This window comes from Aotus nancymaae, unplaced genomic scaffold (assembly GCF_030222135.1).
Source record: "Aotus nancymaae isolate 86718 unplaced genomic scaffold, 86718_ANA_hifiasm-v0.15.2.pri h1tg000058l, whole genome shotgun sequence".
Taxonomy (NCBI): Eukaryota; Metazoa; Chordata; class Mammalia; order Primates; family Aotidae; genus Aotus; species Aotus nancymaae.
In genome coordinates this window covers 14,124,833-14,141,562 of record NW_026988472.1, presented here as the reverse complement: position 1 = coordinate 14,141,562, position 16,730 = coordinate 14,124,833, and the positions used below count along the sequence as shown (strand labels likewise).

General features: G+C 37.6%; 1 protein-coding gene across 16 annotated transcripts in view; it reads left to right on the top strand.

Annotated features, from left to right (window-relative positions):
- Positions 1 to 16,730, top strand: part of KDM6A (lysine demethylase 6A) — a 202,961-nt gene that overhangs the window by 48,455 nt on the left and 137,776 nt on the right. For 6 of the 16 annotated variants that reach the window (XM_064364402.1, XM_064364406.1, XM_064364404.1 and 3 more), the window contains exon 3: positions 7,732 to 7,857. The exons of the other annotated variants lie outside the window; for them this stretch is intronic. In XM_064364402.1, coding sequence (XP_064220472.1) covers positions 7,732 to 7,857 — 126 coding nt within the window. The remainder of the gene's footprint in view (positions 1 to 7,731; positions 7,858 to 16,730) is intronic. 16 annotated transcript variants of the gene reach the window in all.

Here is a 16,730-nt window from a genome sequence, read left to right as displayed (position 1 = left end):
AGGGAGGGTGTGTACAAATGTGGCAACATGTTAACAATTGGTGAATCTAGTGTATTATAGTTCCTTGTACTGTCTTCTTCAGCTTTTCTGATGGCTTGATATTTTTCAAAATACAAAACTAAGAAACCAGAAAAAAATATCCAACAATGGAGGCTAAATGAAATTCCAGTATGTGAAATATTCTAGAATGGCTGAAAATAATAAAATAGTAATATTTTTGATATTGGAGAGACCTTGAAGCAATGTATTAAAAAGGCAAGTTATTGAACATTGTTTACATTTGGTAAAAGCAGATACAAGCACAAACACATGGAGAAGCACTGGGACAAACTTTAACAGAAATTGGTAATAGGAGATGGGGGAAAGCTTTTGGTTTTTTTGTTTTACATTATAGCTTTCTTCACTATTTGAATTTTCTACATATATGCTGCCTACTTTTTTTTTTTTAATGTCAGCAGCAGTTATCTAGGTGGTAGTTAGGGAACATGTTTTATTTATTTCTTTATACTTAGGGGAATAAAAGAGAAAAGAAAAAGGAAGGGTTGATAAAGGAAATTCAGCAAACCTGAAATGCACTTCTCAGTGAATACTTTCAAATACTTGTTCTATGCTTTCAGTACTATAACCTTCAAAGTCATTTTACTGTGTTTTAAAAAGCAACCTATTGCTGGAGTGCGATAGGTAAATGTGTGTTGTTGGGGTTGGTTGTACAGAAATGTGTAACGGACTTTGGAAGGGGGTAGGGGAGATATTGTCCGTGTTTTGAGTTCCTCTGTTTTGTTTTGTTTTTTTTTTTAAAGAGAAAGAGAGAGAGAGAATAGGAAGGAGGAAAAAGGAAGAGAAAGAGAGAGAGAGAATGGGGAGGAGGGGGAAGGAAAAGAAAGAGGGAGAGAGAATGGGAGTATTGCTTTCTTGCCCAGGCTAGAATGCAATTTAGTAATGGGTATTGAAAACCTCTTTTATACTGATAATTATACTTAATGATGTAGTCAGGAAGGGATAAGGGAAGAAGATAACAAACAAACAGCCAACCAATATTTAATTTAAACCTATGAAATGCTATGCGATTACTGAGGAGTGATTTACTTCCAATTATATAGTCACCTTTGGAATAGGTGTGAGGTGGTAATATATGTTTTGTGTATTTGAAGTGGAGAGTTCTATAAATGTTTATTAAGCTTACTTGTTCCGGGTCTGAGTTCAAGTTCTGAATAGCCTTGTTAATTTTCTATCTCGTTGATCTATAGAATCGTTAGCTCTTCTTGTTGCATTGATCCTTTTGCCATTATGTAATGTCATTCCTCGCCTCTTTTGATCTTTGTTGCTTTAAAGTCTGCTTTATCAGAGGTGAGAATTGCATCTCCTGCTTTTTGTTTATTAGTTTATTTTTACTCTGTTTGATTGGTAAATCTTCCTCCTTCTCTCTGAGTCTTTGTGTATTGTTGCATGTAAGACGGGTGCAGCATACCGATGGGTTTTGGCTTTTTATCCAATTAAAATATATATAAGTTTAATACCGGCGTTTGATGCTAGCTGGCTGTTTTGCCCATTAGTTGATGTAAATTTTTTATTGTGTTAAAGTTCTTTGCTTTTTGATATATTTTTGGAAAGGCTGATATTGGTTGTTCCTTTATATGTATAGTGCTTCTTTCAGAAGCTCTTGTAAAGCAGGCCTGGTGGTGGTGAAGTCTCTAAGTACTTGTTTGTTCGCAAAAGATTTAATTTTTCCTTCGCTCATAAAGCTTAGTTTGGCTGGATAGGAAATTCTGGGTTGAAAGTTCTTTTCTTTAAGGATGTTAAATATTGGTCCCCACTCTTTTCTGGCTTGTAGGGTTTCTGCTGAGAGATCTGCTGTAAGTCTGATAGGTTTCCCTTTATGGGTAACCTGACCTTTCTCTCTGGCTGCCCTTAGTATTTTCTCCTTCATTTCAACCCTAATAAATCTGGCGATTATGTGCCTTGGGGTTGGTCTTCTTGAAGAATATCTTTGTGGTGTTCTCTGTATTACCTGGAGTTGAATATTACCCTGCCTTGCCAGGTTGGGAAAATTTTCCTGAATGATATCCTGAAGAGTATTTTCCAACTTGGATTCATTCTCTTCATCACATTCAGGTACACCTATCAAACGTAAATTAGGTCTTTTCACATAGTCCCATATTTCCTGGAGACTTTGCTCATTCCTTTTCATCCTTAAGTCTTCTCGTTTCATTTCACTGAGCTGGTCGTCGACTTCTGATATCCTTCCTTCTGCTTGATCAATTCGACTGTTTAAACTTGTGCATGCTTCGCGAAGTTCTCGTGTTGTGTTTTTCAGCTCCATCAATTCACTTATATTCTTCTCTAAATTGTCCATTCTCGTTAACATTTCGTCAAACCTTTTTTCAAGGTTCGTAGTTTCTTTGCATTGGGTTAGAACAAGTTCTTTTAATTCACAGAAGTTTCTTATCACCCACGTTTTGAAACCTGCTTCTGTTATTGGAACACACGTGTAATCTGTTAAGCCTTGTTCCGTTACTGATGAGAAACTGCAATCCCCTGTAGAGGGAGAGGCATTCTGATTTTGAGTATTCTCTACCTTTTTACGCTGGTTTCTTCCCTTCATTATATATTTGTCCATCTGTCGTCTTTATAATTACCGACTTTCTAACTTGGTCTCTGACGTCCAACTTGTTGATTCCCTGCGCCGAAATCTGAGCAATCCACTGAGCCGGCCAAAACAGCGGTGTTAAGATTGATGGTGCTTTTCTGCCCGGGAATCTCCGGACTCTGCACCAAGAACTGGCGTGCTAAGGCACCAGCAAAACCGCCACGCCGGCCACAAGAGTCGCCCTGGTGACCCGTGGAGCTCCTCCACTGGGAATCTCCTGGTCCGTGAGCAACTAATATTCGTCTGAAAGTGTGGCGTCCTCTCGTTCTTTGCGCTTTCACTGGGAGGTACGTGCCCGAGCTGCTAATCATCAGCCATCTTGGATCTCTCTCCGAGTTCCTCTGTTTTGGAATTTGCTTCACTCCACCATTCTCAACCACTGATTGGCTTTCTATCACATTAGATTAGTTTGTGTTTTCTAAAGTTTTATTTAAATGGAATTATATAGTATGTATTCTTTTTGTCTGGCTTCTTTTAGCATAATTTTTGAGATTCAAGCATGTGTGTTCGTCAATAATTTATTCCCCTTTATTGCTAGGTAGTAATTGAGCATATGGATATACCATAGATTATTCAGTTATTGATGGGTTGTTTCCAGTTTTTGGCTATTAAAAGAAAGCTGCTATGAACATTCTTACATAAGTCTTTGTATGGACATGTATTTGCTTTTCTTTGGGTAAATACCTAGGAGTGGAGTGGTTGGATTGTATGGTGGGTGTATGTTGTACTGAATAAACTCCCAAACCACTTTCTAAAGTGGTTGTACCATTTTAAATGCATTTCTACCAACAGTGTATAAGAGTTCCAGTTCTGGGAGAGATATCCAAGATGGCTGATCACTAGCAGCTCGGGCTCCTAGCTCCCAGTGAAAGCGTAGAGAACGAGAGGATGCCACACTTTCAGACGAATATTTGTTGCTCACGGACCAGGAGATTCCCAGTGGAGGAGCCCCACGTGTCGCCAGGGTGACTCTTGTGGCCGGCGCGGCGGTTTTGCTGGTGCCTTAGCGCAGCAGCTCTAGGTGCAGAGTCCATAGATTCCCAGGCAGAAAAGCACCATCAATCTTAACACCGCTATTTTGGCCGGCTCAGTGGATTGCTCAGATTTCGGCGCAGGGAATCAACAAGTTGGACGTCTGCTCAGAGACCTAGTTAGAAAGTCGGTAATTACAAAGACAACAGACGGATAAATATATAAAGAAGGGAAGAAACCAGCGTAAAAAGGCAGAGAATACTCAAAATCAGAATGCCTCTCCCTCTACAGGGGATTGCAATTCCTCATCAGTAACGGAACAAGGCTTAATAGATTACGAGTGTGTTCCAATAACAGAAGCAGGTTTCAAAACGTGGGTGATAAGAAACTTCTGTGAATTAAAAGAACTTGTTCTAACCCAATGCAAAGAAACTAAGAACCTTGAGAAAAGGTTTGACGAAATGTTAACGAGAATGGACAATTTAAAGAGGAATATAAGTGAATTGATAGAGCTGAAAAACACAACACGAGAACTTCGCGAAGCATGCACAAGTTTAAACAGTCGAATTGATCAAGTAGAAGAAAGGACATCAGAAGTCGAGAACCAGCTCAGTAAAATGAAATGAGAAGACAAGATTGGAGAAAAAAGGATGAAAAGGAATGAGCAGTCTCCAGGAAATATCGGACTATGTGAAAAGAGCTAATTTACGTTTGATAGGTGTACCTGAATGTGATGAAGAGAATGAATCCAAGTTGGAAAATACTCTTCAGGATATCATTCAGGAAAATTTTCCCAACCTGGCAGGGCAGGGTAATATTCAACTCCAGGTAATACAGAGAACACCACAAAGATATTCTTCAAGAAGACCAACCCCAAGGCACATAATTGCCAGATTTATTAGGGTTGAAATGAAGGAGAAAATACTAAGGGCAGCCAGAGAAAAAGGTCAGGTTACCCATAAAGGGAAACCTATCAGACTTACAGCAGATCTCAGCAGAAACCCTACAAGCCAGAAAAGAGTGGGGACCAATATTTAACATCCTTAAAGAAAAGAACTTTCAACCCAGAATTTCCTATCCAGCCAAACTAAGCTTTATAATTGAAGGAAAAATTAAATCCTTTGCGAACAAACAAGTACTTAGAGAGTTCACCACCACCAGGCCTGCTTTACAAGAGCTTCTGAAAGAAGCACTATACATATAAAGGAACAACCAATATCAGCCTTTCCAAAAATATATCAAAAAGCAAAGAACATTAACACAACGAAAAATTTACACTAACTAATGGGCAAAACAGCCAGCCAGCATCAAATGCTAGTATTAAAGTTATATATATTCTAATTGGATAAAAAACCAAAACCCATCAGTATGCTGCATCCAGACCCATCTCACATGCAACGATACACAAAGACTCAAAACAAAGAGAAGGAGGAAGATTTATCAACCAATCAGAGAGTAATAATAAACAAATAAAAAGCAGGAGATGCAATTCTCGCCTCTGATAAAGTAGACTTTAAAGCAACAAAGATCAAAAGAGGCAAAGAAGGACATTACATAATGGCAAAAGGATCAATGTAACAAGAAGAGCTAACGATTTTATAGATCAACGAGACAGAAAATTAACAAGGACATCCAGGACTTGAACTCAGACCCGGAACAAGTAAACTTAATAAACATTTATAGAACTCTCCACTTCAAATACATATAACATACATTACCACCTCACACCTATTCCATAAGTGACTACATAATTGGAAGTAAATCACTCCTCAGTAATCGCATAGCATTTCATAGGTTTAAATGAAATATTGGTTGGCTGCTCGTTTGTTATTTTCTTCCCTTATTCCTTCCTGTTTACATCAAGTATAATTATTGGTATGAAAGAGGTTTTTAATACCCATTACTAAACTGCATTCTAGCCTGGGCAAGAAAGCAATACTCCCATTCTCTCTCTCTCTTTCTCTTCCTTTTTCCTCCTCTTCTTTATTCTTTTTCTTTCTTTCAAAAAAATAAATAAATAAAATAAAATCACCACCCAAGAACTTGTCTGTCCTTGAATATGTAGTTTTGTGTTTCTTCTCTCTCTTTCCTTCCTTCCTTCCTTCTTTCTTTCTTTCTAAAAAAAAAAAAAAAAAAAAAAAGAGTTCCAGTTCTTCTGCATTCTTGCCAACATTTGGTATAATTACTCTTTTTAATTTTAGACACTTTTTTTTTTTTTAACTTTTAAGTTCAGGGGTACATGTGCAGGATGTGGAGGTTTGTTACATAGGTAAACGTGTCATTGGGGTTGGTTGTACAGATTATTTAATTACCCAAGTATTACACCTAGTATCCGTTAGTAATTTTTTCTGCTTCCCTCCCTCCAATTTTAGACATTGTAGTACGTGGTATAGTAGTCTCTCATCCTCATTTTGGTTTTAATTTGCATTTTCCCATGATGATGAGTGGTTTTTCATGTACTTATCTGTCACTTGTATATATTCTTTGGTGAGTGCCTGTTCAGTTATTCTGCTCACTTTATAAAAAGTTAGTTTTTTCTTTTTTCCCCTATTTTGAGAGTTCTTTATTTTGGATACAAGTGCTTAATCAGATACATGCTTTGCAAATATTTTCTTCAGTTTGGAGCTTTGCTTTCATTCTCTTAACATTCTCTTTTTAATTCTGATAAAGTTTATCATTTTTTTCCCCTGATTTATTGTGCCTTTGTGTTGAAGCAGAATATTAGTTTCTGTTTAGAATTCTGTTTTCTTTTTCTGGAGACCGAGTTTTGCTCTTGTTGCCCAGGCTGGAGTGCAGTGGCACTATCTCGGCTCACCTCAATCTCTGCCTCCTGGGTTCAAGTGATTCTCCTGCCTCAGTCTCCCGAAATAGCTGGCATGCGCCACCATGCCTGGCTAATTTTGTATTTTTAGTAGAGACAGGGTTTCTCCATGTTGGTTAAGCTGGTCTCAAACTCCTGAACTCAGGTGATCCATCCGCCTGGGCCTCCCAAAGTGCTGGGATTACAGATATGAGTTACCATGCCTGGCCTAGAATTCTGTTTTTATAAATTTGATATTTTATTCTAAACCTCCAATAGATGAAAAGTACCATTTTACAAATGAGACAGGTAATAGTCTTCTCTAAGTAGCTATATTCAGGGTTTCACTATAGGAACTCTACCTTTTTACATGTTCTATAAATTTTGGTTCATTGTCTGAAAAGGGTTGCTCTATTTAATTCAAGGTATACTCTATTAAAATGTATTGGTTCTGTATTTGCCACAGTGCAATTTATTACATTGTATAATTTATTCTTATTTGGAGTTATGTAAAATGATTTTCAGGAGTATGAAATAGTGTAATTAAAGCTATTTTAAAAGTATTTTGGTTAAGTTGAAAGATACACACTTTTAAAAATACATATGGCTGTAAGTGTTGATCTTTTGAAGCAATCTGAAAAGTTATAAATAATTATCTCTTATGTACCTGGAATTAAAACAAATGCCACAGACAAGCATTTTTAACAGATGTAATACAAAAGAGAAAAGTTTCTATTCCCATACCTCCAATCTGAATAATATATGCCACCTTTGCATTTGAATTTTTTTTTTTTTTTTTTTTTTTTTATTGCATTTTAGGTTTTGGGGTACATGTGAAAAACATGCAAGGTTGATGCTTAGGTGCATACGTGGCAGTGTGATTTGCTGCCTTCCTCCCCTTCACCCATATCTGGCATTTCTCCCCATGCTATCCCTTGCATTTGAATTTTTAATACTTTATTTTCTTATCTGAGACACCCTCGACCCCCATCCCTTTCATATTTTGGCCCTCTGCCTTATAAGCAGAAGACATTTAAAAAATTCATCTTATCCATTAACCCCACTTCTGTGTATATGTTCAAAAGAATTCAAAGGAGAATATTCCACTTTTTTTTTTTTGTTTTTTTTGGGGAGACAGAGTCTTTCTCACTCTGTCACCCAGGCTGGGGTGCAGTGGTGTGATCTCAGCTCACTGCAACCTTCACCTCCCAGGTTCAAGAGATTCTCCTGCCTCAGCTTCCTGAGTAGCTGGGACTACAGGTGCGTACCATCACGCCTGGCTAATTTTTTGTATCTTTTGTTTTTAATATAGACGGGGTTTTACCATGTTGGCCAGTCTGATCTCGAACTCCTGACCTCAGGTTGTCTGCCCGCCTCAGTCTCCCAAAGTTCTGGGATTACAGGCCACACCTGGCCTCCAAAGCAGGATCTCAAAGAGGTATTAGCATACTCATGTTCTTTGTGACATTATTGAAAACAGCCAAGAGATGGAAACATCCCAAATGAGCATCAGCAGATGTGAATGGATAAAAAAAAAGTGGCATATACATACAGTGAAATACTATGTAGCATTTTGAAGGAAATCCTGTCACTTGCTACGACATGGATGAACCTTGAGGACGTTATCCTAGATGAAATATGCCCGTCATAAAAGGACAAATACTATATGGTTCTGCTTATATGAAGCATCTAAGTAGTCAAAAAACATAGAAACAGTAAGTAGAAAGGTAGTTGCCAAGGGCTGGGGGGAGTATTGTAAGGGGCAATTAGTGTTTAATGTGTATAGAAGTTTAGTTTTTCAAGTTGAAGAATTTCTAGAGATCTGTTGCATAACAATGAATACACTTACACAACTGAATTGCACACTTAAAAATGGTTAAGATTGTAAATTTAATGTTACGGGTTTTTAAAAACCACATTTGAATGATACAGTTTGTCTCAGAATCCTGTTTTTTAAAAAAAAAATCTTATTTGGTGTTCTTTTAGTTGGGGAACCTTGGAATCAAGAAATGGATGCTTGTTTGAACCTGCTGATTTGTCTTGAACTGAGGAGTTTGGTTGATTATTCCTGTGATAGCTTTTAGATCATCGCTGTTTTAGATTGCTGGTCCTGATTGCTCTAGGTAACCATCCCCACCCCCTTTTCTTTTGAGACGGAATCTTGCTCTGTCGTCCAGGCTAGAGTGCAGTGGTGCCATCTCAGCTCACTGCAACCTCCGCCTTTCGGGTTCTAGTGATTCTCCTGCCTCGGCCTCCTGGGTAGCTAGGACTACAGGAGTGTACCACCATGTCTGGCTAATGTTTGTATTCTTAGTAGAGACAGGGATCTCACCAAGTTGGCTAGGCCGGTCTCAAAATTCAGGTGATCCGCCCATCTGGGCCTCTCAGAGTGCTGGGATTACAGGTTTGAACCACCACGCCAGGCCGTCTACGTAACCTTTTGCTATTACTATTTGTGTCCAGTGATATTTAGCGTGTAGCAGTTTGCTTATATGTTTCCTATATCTTACTTTTAAGCGACATTATTCATGATAGACTATGCTTGTATTCTTTAAAAACTTTTTTCTCCTTTCAGTTTCTTTGACATACCAAGGTCTCTTGATTTTTCACTCATTTAACTGCCATTCTTTTTCTGCCTACTTATTTCACTTAGTCCTATAGCTTTTCTCCCTGATTAATTGTAAATATTTACAATTAAATATTGTAAATACATGTGTTACTCATGTATTGCTTTTTCCTAATATTTTAATTTACATTTAATTGTAAATACATGTCTTACTCATGTAGTGTTTTTCCTAATTTTTTTAAATTAAGAAAATGCAGGTACAGAATTTAAAAAACAAACCTAGAGTGGTTCTACAAGACTTAAAGTGAAAAACAGCCGTTTTTCATAGTCTCAGAGGCGCTACCATCAATGCATAGCTGTTTTTTTTGGTATTTGCCTCCATATTTCTAGATAATGTGCTTATAATGCTGTTTCTGTGTCCTTCCATTCCCTTGCAGTTTACTTTCTCTTGATTTTTTTTTTTGAGACGGAGTCTCACTGTCACCCAGGCTGGAGTGCAGTGGTGAGATCTCAGCTCACTGCAACCTGCCCTCCCCACCATCCTGGCTAATTTTTTTGGTATTTTTAGTAGAGATGGGGTTTTATTATGTTGGCCAGGCTGGTCTCAAACTCCTGACCACCTCCCTAGGCCTCCCAAAGTGCTGGAATTACAGGTGTGAGCCACCCCGCCCTGCCGAATTTTTTTTTTTTTTTTAGATGAAGTCACCATCTGTTGTCCAGGCTGGAGTCTAGTGACGCAATCGCGGCTCTCTGCAACCTCTGCCTTCTGAGTTCGAGCGATTCTCGTGTCTCAGCCTCCTGAGTAGTTGGGACTACAGGTGTGCACCACCACGACTACCTAATTTTGGTATTTTTAGTAGAGATGGGATTTCACTGTGTTGGCCGGTCTGGTCTTGAACTCCTGACCTCGAGTGATTCGCCTGCCTTGGCCTCCCAAAGTATTGGGATTACAGGCATAAGCCGCCATGGCTGGCCTTAACTTTCTATTATAAGGGATAATGCTGATATTTTAAAATGATATTTTCCGATTTCTGTATCTTTTTAGTATAACAGCTTTAGGTTAAATAAATAATGTTTACTATGTTATTGATGTTTCTAGTTAGTAAGCCGAGAAATATATCGAGATATCTGTTTACTTTAAATAATTTTCCTAAGGCTTATCGCCTTTTATCATTTTATTAAGCTTTATTAACTTTTATTAAGTTTTCTATAGGTTCCTGTCACGAATTCTTGCCCAACAACTGTAAGAGTGCTTCTGGATATTTTTCCCTACTTTTGAAATACATAATCTATCAGTTCCTGATGAACTTCCTCTTAGTCCTTCTAGGTTCCCTCTTTGCTTTATATTTGGCATGCTATCATCTTTGGGAGAATGGGGCTTGGCTGTTGACTAGTGTGGAGCTTTCTTTCTTGGATGCTTTGCTTTTCTGTGTTCTTTTACTTTCTTGATTGAGAGTTTGTCTGGTATTAAGTTGTCAATCATTTTCCTTTAAAATTTTGAAATTACTGTTCTTTGTCTTCTGTGTTTGGGGTGGGCCATTTTGTATGTAATCTGATTTTTTTTTTTTTTTTTTAAAGCATTCTTCCTCCTTCAGCTTTTAGGATCATATCTATACCTGATATTCTGAGAAATCATGGTAACGAGCCTTGGTCTATCTGGAAACTTTTCTTCCTCTGGTCTGAGAAATGGATGTTGGATTAAGCTTTTCATTATTTGGTGTTAACTTCATAGGAAAAAATTAGGTTCTCCTCTTTATTATGTATGTCTGTGTAGTGAAATTACCAGTAGATGGCCTATGCCCATTAGAGGAATTTCTGATGATTTAGAATGGCAGCTCTCCATGTGACTTGGGGATAGATACATGAATGAGAATTAGTCTCAGTCAGAGAGAGAGGGAGGTGATAGAGGCACACATGTTAGGGGTGGTGGTGTGTTATGAAGCAAGTGATTATGTATATGTTAGAATTCTAGACAAGAGTAGATCCTATATAGATGAGTCAGGAAAAAAGAATAATTTCAGCATAATAGGCCTTATAAACCAATGCATGGCGCTAAGAAAAAATGATATGTCTAGGGAACTCTTAAAGGGAAAGCCAGGATTTTGCAAGGGTATTCGGTAGTGTTATATCGTGGAGGTCCTTGGCATTTTCTGTTATTGTGGTGCAGGCAAGTAGTTCTCCATTGTATTTTTCCCCCTCTATTAGGATATATGCAGTACTTATTTGGCCTTTTCTGGGATTATGCACAATCCTGAAAAGCCAGGTCTTTCCTGTAATAAAACATTCAAGAGGGTGATGTTATACAGTGAATACATACATATGTACACCTTAGTCTAAGTGATTTGTGGTACAGCATTTAAAATGTGTTCATAAAGAAATCCAGACCTTTTTTTTTTGGAAAGAGCTAAATACACATACCTCTATTAAGGCTTAGGGAGTACGCAAAGGGGGAGCATAAATATAAAATATCAAGAATGAGAAAGGGATATATACACAGTTATAAATGGAAGATGATGCACAGCCAAACTGTAGTTGTCTTGATGAAACAGGTGAGTTGTGACAAAAATACAAATTATGAATTGTGATTCATGAAGTTCACAGTGGCGATGGGTATAAGTTTTCAAATATTCTGATTTTTCCTTAAAATCTTAAATTGTCGTATGGATTCCTTTAATTCTTAGAATAATCCTTTGGGGTAGTTGCTATAAAATCTTCCTGTTTTATAGAACACAAAGAGATTAAATGACTTGCCCAAGGCCAAACAATACAAAGCTAAAATTCAAAACCTAGCCAGTCAGGTTTCAGGGTCTGTCCACTGCACTTAGCTCTCATGGCATTAAAAAAGACAAAGCATTTGGATACTTCGGCACTATAAGTATCATTAGTAACTGCAGTTGCCCACTGGGGAAACCTAAGCTCAATAGTCATTCAGACAGGTAAGACCTGATCAGGTCACGCTTGGCATCTTATTGACATAGAAGGATATTGCACAGGAAACAGCATGCTAGCAGAGCAATGCCTTGCTCTTACAGGATTCCTGGGGCTTGTGTTTGGTCCATGAGTGACAGCTCAGGTATGCAAGAATGAGACTCACACAGGTGGTTGCAGATCTGCTTTGGTGTGTTAGTTTCCTGTGGCTTCTGTAACAGATAACTATAAAAGGGGTGATTGAAAACATAGAAATTTATTCTTTCACAGTTGTAAAGGCTAGAAGTTTGAAATAAATGTGTTGGCAGGGCCGTATTCCTGGAGACTCCAGTGGAGAATCAGTTCCTTGTCTTTTTCTACCTTCTAGTAGCTGGTCTTAACATCACTGTCTACTTTGTGTACCTCGAAACTCCTGCCTATCTCATAAAAGGACACATCCGATTACATTTGGGGCCCACCCAGACAATGCAGGACAGTAGCCTCCTTTCAGGATCCTTACCTTAATCCCATGTTTTACCAGATAAGGTATTGTTTTTTTTCAGCCTACTATCCCTGATTTAGAGACACCCTCCCTTGCCCCATCACCTCCAAAGAGAAACCAATATCTTTTGTAACGGTTTTGTGGTCATTTCTACGTTTTCTCTATAGAAATCCCAAAGCTGTGGCATTCTAGCAGGTATTCATAGTTCATTTGCAGTTCTCTGACTCTAGATTTATTTCATTAATCAGGGATAATTTTCACCATAATCAGTGTTAACTACTACAGGTTGAATATCCCTTATGCGAAATGCTTGGTACCAGAAGTATTTTGGATTTTGGAATATTTGCATATGCACAAAGAGAGATCTTGGGAATGGAACATTAAGTTTAAACATGAAATTCATTTATGTTTTACATGCACTTCATATACATAGCCTGAAGGTAATTTTATAAGGTTTTTTTTTTTTTGGGACAGAGTCTCACTCCGTCCCCAGGCTGGAGTGCAGTGGCACTATCTGGACTCACTGCAACCTCCGCCTCCCGGGTTCAAGCGATTCTACTGCCTCAGCCTCCTGAATAACTGGAACTACAGGCTCGTGCCACCACGCCCAGCTAATTTTTGTATTTTTAGTAGAGACGGGGTTTCACCATGTTGGCCAGGATGGTCTTGATCTCTTGATCTCATGATCCTCCCGCCTCGGCCTCCCAAAGCACTGGGATTACAGGCGTGAGTCACCGCGCCTGGCCAGTTTTATAGAATCTTTAATAATTTTGTTAAACAAAATTTTGTCTGCAACCTGTTATAAGACCAAGTGTGGAATTTTCCACTTGTGGCATCATGTCATTGCTCAAACCATTTTGGATTTTGCAGCATTTTGGATTTAGGATTCGGGATGCTCAGCCTATAACACAACTGACGTACAAGCTTTATCAAGCTTTAGAAGTAAAAGATGCCAAGGTCAACTTTGTCCATAGAAGAGAAGGGTTTTGTTAACCCTTTACAAATTATTTAGGATATACCATGATTACTATAGATCGTGTTAGAACTTTTCATGATTTACTGATACTGTCCTAGGCCTTGGGAGTAGCAGTGAGTTTGATGATACACTGACCCTTTTTTTTTTTTAAGTGAGGGTGTGGCATTATAAGATTTATATTTAGATTTTGTAGATACTGAAATAATGATACTATAACCCTGAATAGTAGGGAGGAGATGTTTTGAATGGATGGAGAAACATAAATTGTAATAGTTTTGGTTTGGGGCAAGTGGATAAACATGAAAGAAGGAATAGGAGAGTTATAGGCATACCTTGCTTTATTGTACTTTGCATACACACACACACATACACACACACACAAATGGAAGGTTTGTGGCAGTACTATGTGTTGCAAATCTATTGGAACCATTTTTCTAACAGCATGTGTTCATTCTGACTCCGAGTCACAGTTACCACAAATAGTGTGGTAATTCTCACGCTATTTCAAGCTTTTTCATTATTATTATATCTGTAATGTTGATCTGTGATCAGTGACCTTTGATGTTACTTTTGTAATTGTTTTGTGACACCAGGAACCGTGCCCATGTGCAACAGTAAACTTAATAAACACATATGTGTTCTGACTGCTCTACCAACTGGCCATTCCCTGGTCTTTCTCCCTCTCCTCTCCTATTTCCTGAGACACAGTATTGAAATTAGGCCAGTGAGTAACCCTGTGGTAGCCTCTGAGTATTCAAATGAAAGAAAGAGTTGCATATTTCTCACTTTAAGGCTAAAGCTAGAAATGATTAAGCTTAGTGAGGAATGAGGAAGGCTAAGATAGAAGCCGAGATAGACTGAAAACTAGGCCTCTTACACCAAACAGCCAGGTTGTGAATGCAGAGGAGACTTTATTTGTTTGTTTGTTTTTATTTTATTTTCCTCTTGTTAGAAATAACTTGCTGGCTTGCCACCGCTTTTTTGTTAGGTTATTGTTTGCCAGTTTCATTACAGGTTTCCACACATGTAAGTTCTGTTTCTGAGCTCTTTATTGCTAAATGTATGTATTCATGCACCAGCTTTCTTTATTTCTGTTGTCTTTTTTTCTTAGAAAACATTAAATTTACGTAAACATTTGTTGTTGTTTTCTTAAAAAAACATTAAATTTACGTAAGCATATTTCTGTGTCTTTATGGTATCTGGTACAATGCCAACTTTCTTTTGATTATGTTTGTGGTATTTGTCTGTCTTTTTTTTTAAATCTTTCTATGTTATATTTTAAGTGTGTCTAAATTTAATAAATCTGGATTAAAAAATTTTGTTCAAAGTCTTTTTCTTAGCATATTTATTCCATTTACATTTGTTGTGATTAAAATATTACATTAAATAATATTCATTTAAATATATCTACATACTGATTACCTTCTTTGCTCTGCCCTACTCCCCATCACCCCACCAGGTATAGTGAGTTCTTGAATGTGAAGCAGTTTTTTGGTGGGGGGGGGTGTGGAGGAAACTGTAGGATTTCTTTTAGACCAGGAATGTGATAGTACTGTGTTTGATCTTGGCCTATACTGTGTATTGTTATTAGTTGAAGACCATTTATAGTTAAATTCTTGTCTGAAGTTTGTGTTCTGCCTAGGTCAGACGAATTCAGGCTTACAGTTGTAAATACTCATATTTTCTTTTCCATTCATTGCCATCATGGAATTGGCAGTTTTCTTTGTCCTTCAAGAACAGTTTTAAAATAACATTTAAAAATTTGTTTTATTATTACATTTTAGTTTATACTTAGATTGAAGGTGTTTGCTCATTGAGGCTCAGTGCACTGAGCGGGTATCTTATTTGACTCTTCTTAGGTGACCTTCAGGCCTTGTGTTCCGTCCCTGAATGAGACCCCTAAACCTAACACTCAGGTTCACACAGGATTTCAAAATCCATACAAAAAGTCCCTTTGATATTCTCTTTGTCTCTGCTTTTCTTAGTTCTGGTTCCCCTGACTGTCGGCAAAGTCCACTTTTTGTAAATTTCTTGCTAGGACTTAAGAACTTTGTGTTGGTTGCCTGCCATTGTGTTTTATCTGACATTTTTAGTTTTCAGCACAAGATTTCAGTGGTTGTCCAGAAGTGGAAGCCTTTCTTAACTCTTTTCATTTTATGGCATACATGGAAAATTGATAGTACTAATTACTGAGAGAATTTCTTGAGGGCTCTTAAGATTGGTACATATTACAAGGGCTCTGTTTGAGAGACTTTGGCTGCCCCTGGTATCCTGGCTGTTTTATGCCTCGTAGCCCTAGCAGTTAAAGCTGTCCCTGTCTTGGCACTCCTATTACCCATTACCAGAACTTATATTCTACAAGCAAAGTTCTCCAAAGTTGTTGGAGATATTTGGTTGTAGAATTATAAGTCCCAGAAACAGAGCTGTGTGTGCATGATTAAGTTTTTTAGTTCATGAGAGAATGGGGAAATTAAAGATGTTGACTCATACTTGGCCAGTACAACATTGAATAGGGAAGAAAAATGCAATTAGGTCCTTGCTTTACAGTAGAAGAAAATATTGGTAAGTGTTTACATCAGGCCAGGTTCTGGGGATTTTCTAATTCTGTACCGGGTTTATGTACTGTAAAGGAAATGGTGGTTGGTTTTGAGAAAATAGGGGAACTTTTACATCAAAAACTCTATAAAGAAGTCAAAGGTAAATGCAAAGTGGGAAAAAATATTCTGTAATATTATATATAGAAATCCTTTAGATATAAATAGCACCAGACAGATCATTTAGGAAAGAACTATTTATGATATAGTATACTGAGAACTGTGTACAATGTATGGACAGGTTGATAATTCATGAAAGAAGTAATAAACTTAGCTAGTAAATATTAGGGAAAAAGTAACGAAAACAAGCATTGCTGGAGGAAGGTTATATTGGTTCAGCTTTGCTGGTTGGCTTATCAGCAGCTTAAATTGTGCTTTTAATTTGACTGTGAGGAACTTGAGAAATATAAATTTGTCAAAATTTGCTCTTAGGGAAATAATAGCATAAACTTGGTTAACAATTAGATACTCTTCAACAGAAACAAATTATAGTTTAACTGTTTAGTAAAATGCTATGCAGATGTTAATTTTGAGATCTATATGTTTTGACAGGATAAACGATATATTGAATCAAAAATTTTATAAAACTTTATAAAATTGCATATGAAGATTTGTACTAATCCGGGCGCAGTGGCTCACGCTTGTAATCCTAGCACTTTGGGAGGCCGAGGCAGATAAATCACTTGAACTCAGGAGTTTGAGACCAGCCTGGGCAACATGATGAAACCTTGTCTCTACAAAAAATACAAAAATTAGCCGGGCATGG